The sequence below is a fragment of the Micromesistius poutassou genome (assembly GCF_964030765.1).
Source record: "Micromesistius poutassou genome assembly, chromosome: 12".
Lineage (NCBI taxonomy): Eukaryota > Metazoa > Chordata > Actinopteri > Gadiformes > Gadidae > Micromesistius > Micromesistius poutassou.
Window position 1 is genome coordinate 2,542,673 of NC_140282.1, and position 6,000 is coordinate 2,548,672.

Consider the following 6,000-nt stretch of genomic DNA (forward strand, 5'->3'; position numbering starts at 1 on the left):
CCTCCAAAACACGTGACTAGCTTGCTAGCTTTAGCAACAGGTCTGCATAGACAATGAGTGCATGGGCCGAGTACACGCAGGTAGCTGGGTGGGGAGGAAGACAGACAGGCAGGCCATTGGTACCTATCATTACAGCCCTGCGACAGACACAGATACAGAGTGTCAGTTGATTTATTGATTGCTGTCAGGAAGTGAAGAGAATTTCAACAAATATGACAAAAAACAATAAATGCAAAAATAAATAATGTGCCTTCCCTGAATTTAAAAGAATACACCTGTGTGGCCTCTCTATGTGGAGAGCTCAGTTCTGTCTGATTATGTACGGTTTTCACATACTCCAACAATGACAAAACCCTGATTGATGGCGAGCATGCAGAAGCGCTTGACGTCATCAGCGTAAGGAACAAACTCAGTGCAATTCAGCGTAACAGAGCAGCAAGAATGCCCAGCCGACGCAGAGAATACCTTCCCCCACTACCAGGGGGCTGAGGGCAGAATCACTGCCCGTGTTGATTTGTGAACATCAATGTCCTCGCACACAAACTCAGAACCAGTGGCCACTCAAAGCGCTGTACAATATTGCCTATAACATTCACCCATTCATGCACACGTTCACATACCGACAGACCCCTCGACACCTCGGCTAGGAGGAGACGGGGATCGAACTAGCAACCTTCCGGTTACCAGCCGACTGGCTCTACCTCCTGGGCCACATATGCAGCCCCTCAGTCAAGGGGTGTTAACGCTGGACCCGGACCCGTTATCGCCTCCCTCTTTGCCGCGCTTTAAACACTGTTGTTTTGGTATTTCAGTTTTCAGTTAACACCGCTTGACTCGGACCGTGTAGCGTCCCATTCGTTCCCCCGCTGAAGACCGCTTAATGACAGAGCGTGAACGCAGAGTAAACACAGCCTGTTATGATTTTTAATACTTGGTTTTTTTTTGGATTGCCGTCGCGGCGCTTCAGCGCGTCAAGGTTTTCAGTTCGCTAATTAGATACAACATGAAATATGTCTCAGCAGGACGCATTAGTTCTCTCAATTATTATTTGAATAATTGACACTAGGTAAGCTCTACACCCGTATGATCTAAGAGCCATCATTTCAAGCGATAGCTCAGATGATTAATTTCAGTGTCATTTGTTAGGAATGCCATCGCCATTCGTCAGCTCTTAATGAGTGAAACGTGGGAATACTGACGTGACTGGGCTCCCGCCTTATTTCTAACCAACCAACCAATCACCGCTTCTGATTGGTTGGGAGAATCCATCACACCTGTCTATCACATCTGCCACCACACGGCACTATAATAGCGCCACACCCACAATGCAACACTTCTTCTAACGGAAGAGATACTTCTTTTGGGGTGTCGTTTTTGTTGTCTAGGTGGAAGCACTTGCCCGCCACTGAACGTTTGTGGTGGTTGACTAGCAGTCTCAGAATGAAGCAGCCTCTTAATACCTGCCAGCGTGAGATAGTATCATAACAACGATGTTGTTATGTTGTTGTGTCAGACAGCAATATGCCCAGCTGCAGTGAAGTGGCCGCTCTATAATGGATTATGGATCGCGGATGAATGTGCGTTTTTGTGCGTTTGTGTGTGTCCCGTCTCACCGCGTCGTCGTCTTTGGAGGAGTGCCTCTGAGGAGGGTCGTCGTCGTCCTCCGAGGACTCCGGCTTTCGTTTCTTCTTCTTTCCGATCTTGATGACGATTTTCCTGGAGGGGAGAAAAAACAAAAACTTTCAAACCCTGAGCCGTTCCATAATGTTCTCTCTTCATCTAGTGACATACAATTTGAAAAACGTTATACAATATATGAAGAACAATATAATGTATTATTCAACCTCATTATGTCAAAGCAAATAAACATAAAGACAAACACACACACACACACACACACACACACACACACACACAATGGGGGGAATTCAATAATTCATTGTGTGTCATGTTCCGTGATGCCTTTAAATTAAACAACGCTCCTCTAGAATGCATTTCCATATGCCATCTTCAAAAGGAAACATCGCCTGGCAACGAAAACGTATTTGGACCAATTGTTGTATTATGAGAGGCATGTTGACTCTGTAGAAGTCAGGACTCTCTGGGGAAGTTGGGCCAGCAGGTAGGATGTCACACATTCATACAGGCAAGTAGGACAAATAAACTGGAGGTTTTGTTCTTTCCTGTATGTAGTACACCGGTGTTTAAGGTGTGTTTTTGTATGTGTGCAGTAGAGCAGTGTGTGTGTGTGTGTGTGTGTGTGTGTGTGTGTGTGTGTGTGTGTGTGTGTGTGTGGTACAGCAGTGTTTAGTGTGTGTACATGTGTAGTATAGCAGTGTTTAGTGTGTGTGTGTGTGTGTGTGTGTGTGTGTGTAGTACAGAAGTGTTTAGTGTATGTGTGTGTGTAGTACAACAGTGTTTAGTGTGTGTGTGTGTATGTGTGTAGTACAGCAGTGTTTAGTGTGTGTATGTGTGCGTGTGTACTACAACAGTGTTTAGTGTATGTGTGTGTGTGTGTGTGTGTGCGTGTAGGAGAGCAGTGTTGAGTGTGTATGTGTGTACGTGTCTAGACCCAGGTGTCGTGTCAATGCATTTGTCTGCTCTGTCAGTTTCAACAGCCCCAGAGTGGCTGTATATCTGGGCTCACGAGATCCGATGCGCGTCAGTTCCAAACACAATATCTGCTACCAAATAAACGGTTCTCTCCTCACTCCTCTCTGAGGAGCCTAATGGAGGCCCACCAGAGATGCCTCTCTGGATCCACAGAAGGCAGCCTTGTAACACACGTCGATACACCCCTGCTAAAAAAGCTTCCAGGGGCTTTCTGCTCATCACTACAACGGAGATGAAGGGAGAATAACGTAAAGGGAGTGGCCACAAAGCACATTGGACCAATCACGCGTCCACAACAGGCCGAAGAGAACGCGTGAGAAAAGGAGGTTTTACCCAAACATTTGAGAAAGGACAGAGTTAAATATAGTAACACTTAAGAACAGTGTGTACGGCCACACCTTCAAAATATAAAACCGGAACACGTAGGAACACATTTCTTTTTATTTTTAATCAGCAAATGATCCAAACTAATTCTACACCTAACCCGTATAGAAGCAAACTTGTTTGCATTCATGTCTCGGTCTGGAACAAAAAAATATGAGCAGGAAGCATTATGATTTATTATGGTGAAAGGTGAAAGGCTGCACATCAACCACAACCGCAGTAACGCCGCACCTATAGCAGAGATGAACGCACAGATGAATGCCATCTTGTTAGACGACTCTCTCATCACCAAGCAAGCATAGCCGCCGAATGGGAATTTTTTTGAGTGTTGCAAACACGACACACAACCAAATATAACCCTTAGGCTCTCTGCATAGGGTAATCAAGTCACTTTTACCAGGTCCCAGCTTGTGGAATTAGAACAAAGTATGCTGTGATAGCATCTAGCATATAGCATTGAAGGGGCTAGCTTCAATGGACGGCAGTTGGAATCTAGGTGAAATACAATCAAAAAATGGGAGGTAGAGAATAAAAAATAGAAGACTAGCCATTATGCGACCCCATGGTAGGGCTAATGAGATTCAATTGAAATTATTACCTTATCTGTACATTATTCATTTATGATGCGTTATGTGGAACCATTTTCCCCAACCTTGTGTCAGTTACACCAGCCTCGTAATGGGCAAGAGGGAAACAAATCCACACTGTCCGCATTCCCCAGTTGGAAAACCATTTATTTTCCGGAGAAGATTTGTCGTGGCGAATAAATTGCACGATAAATAAACACACTCGCTAGAAACTAGCGTTTTGTTTATCAATTGATATCAATCATTTACACCCGGCCCTGCTGTCCCCAGACCCAGGGTCCGCTGCAGCATCACACACACACACACACACACACACACACACACACACACACACACACACACACACACACACACACACACACACACACACACACACACACACACACACACACACACACACACACACACACCAGCAACTAGTACCAAGCAGCTTGTCTTCTTGGGACCCTGATACCACGGTGAACCGTGCTCAGCATTCAGAACACTAAGCCCGCCACGTCCATTAGTCACTAGAAAGCTACAGGTCAGCCTGACACAAGCACAACAAAAACCCTAACCCTTCCGTCCGTCGTTCCCCATTGTGTTCACTGAACTTCATTTAAGCGGAAGCCAGTGAGCGGCCAACAGCGTCCGCTCTGGAGAGGTAGATCAGTTCACCAGAGAGCAGAGAATCTACAAGACATTTTGTTTTAAAATATGACTTTTCAAAAGTAGTACGCAGGCAAACCTGCCTTGCCTGCTTGACCATCCATCCTAATTAACTTCTTGCACAGTGACACCCGACCAAGAACCAATTACTTTGACGCAAGGCATCTCTCTCTATATTGTCAGTCTGAAAGTAAATACACAAAAGAAAGCCAATAAGAGATGTCAATATGTATGATCTAAATCTCCAGACAGTTACAATGGCTGCTTGGGAAACGAGAGATGGACAGAAAGAGACAGAGACAGAGAGAGAGAGAGAGAAAAGAGGGACAGAAAGAGAGAGAGGGACAGAAAGCGAGAGAGAGACAGACAGACAGCGAGAGAGAGACAGAGACACATAGAGAGAGAGAGACACAGAGAGAGACAGAGAGAGAGAGAGAGACAGAGAGAGAGAGCGACAGAGAAAGAGAGAGAGAGCGAGCCAGCGACACAGGATCGATGCGGAGACACCCCTGAAGAATAGGCCTGCACTCCTACAGATTGTATTGGACCATACAAATCCTCTTGGTGATGACACTTTAGGTTGCCAGGCAACCTCGGTGGGGGGGGGGGGGGGGGGGGGGCTGATCTGTCTGTGTGGGTGGCTGGGCTGGTAATTACAATGACATCACATCCTGTGTATAATACCACCCGGGAACAACAGACAGCGCGCTCCGCCAGGCAATAAACCCCGGGGAGCGCTGAGACGTACGAATATACGAGGCAGGCGGCGCGAGGCGGAGCGCTCCCCGGGCGTACACCGACTAGGCAGGAGCGGTCCGGGATAGCGGGATAACAGTGTCACCTAGAAAGATGGCTGAACGTAGCGGGGGCCAGAGCGTCTCTCTCTCTCCAGTCGCCGTACAGCCGAGGGCCAGCAGCCGTGAATTAAAACGACAGCGTTTCAGCATCGCAAGCGCTAAGCCAAGGCGAGAATCTGCATACCGTGATGTGCACCGGATGGTGGGCCAGCAGGCCCCAAGCCCGTCGTACGCGAGCCAAACGTGGACGTGTTTACACCGTCGACGTCGTGGCGCTATACGCGGGGCGCGATGATGACGACCCACCAGGTCAGCCGGTGTATTCCCAGCCCGGGCTTGCTGTGGTTAAACAGAGAGAGAGGGGCGTGCCGTTCGCGTCCGCCCGGCACGGCTCCTGCCCTACTTGGCAGCACACGGTGTGCTGCTGGTGGTGGTGACGCATGTTTGCGTCACCCGACGCACATACAAGTGCGTTAAGGGACAATGGGAGAGTGTGTGCGCTCAAGACGTCTTTGATAAATCGGTCCTAGCCTGCGAGTAGGCCTAGCTCCGCGGCGGCGAGCGTGCGGTCACTGTCAAAATGTGTTCTTCAGGTTTTTATGTTTGCGTGTGTGTGAGCGCGCGCGCGCGTGCGTGCGTGTGTGTGTCTCACTCTCATATCCTGAAGGGCTTATTGCAACGGTGGCAACAGCCCATGCTAGAAAATCCCCCTTTCTTGTGAATGGAGGTTTGTAATCTCAACCTCAACACAGCGCACCACCGGTGGTAGTAGGTAGAGTAGCAACAAATCACTCTGTTAGGATAAATACCAGCACAGCACATGCAGCCACACAGGGGATTTGAGTGTGTTAGCGTCGAGTGCGGTATCTGCTCCAGTTAAGGTTGACTTTAAAGAAAAGGAATGGGTTCACACCACACTCTATCAATCTCCGTTGTGCATGCATTAGACACCTTTGAGTGGGTGTTCTCAA

At 47.9% G+C, this 6,000-nt stretch overlaps 1 protein-coding gene across 1 annotated transcript in view; it reads right to left on the reverse strand.

The window, feature by feature from the left end:
• The window catches only part of chd9 (chromodomain helicase DNA binding protein 9), a gene marked incomplete at its 5' end in the record, with an annotated part of 51,335 nt that extends 45,864 nt beyond the window's left edge, over positions 1 to 5,471 (reverse strand). The window contains 2 exons of the mRNA XM_084475873.1: positions 1,614 to 1,716; positions 5,419 to 5,471. Of these exons, the coding sequence (XP_084331999.1) occupies positions 1,614 to 1,716; positions 5,419 to 5,471 (156 nt within the window). The remainder of the gene's footprint in view (positions 1 to 1,613; positions 1,717 to 5,418) is intronic.
• Positions 5,472 to 6,000: the final 529 nt, after the last annotated feature.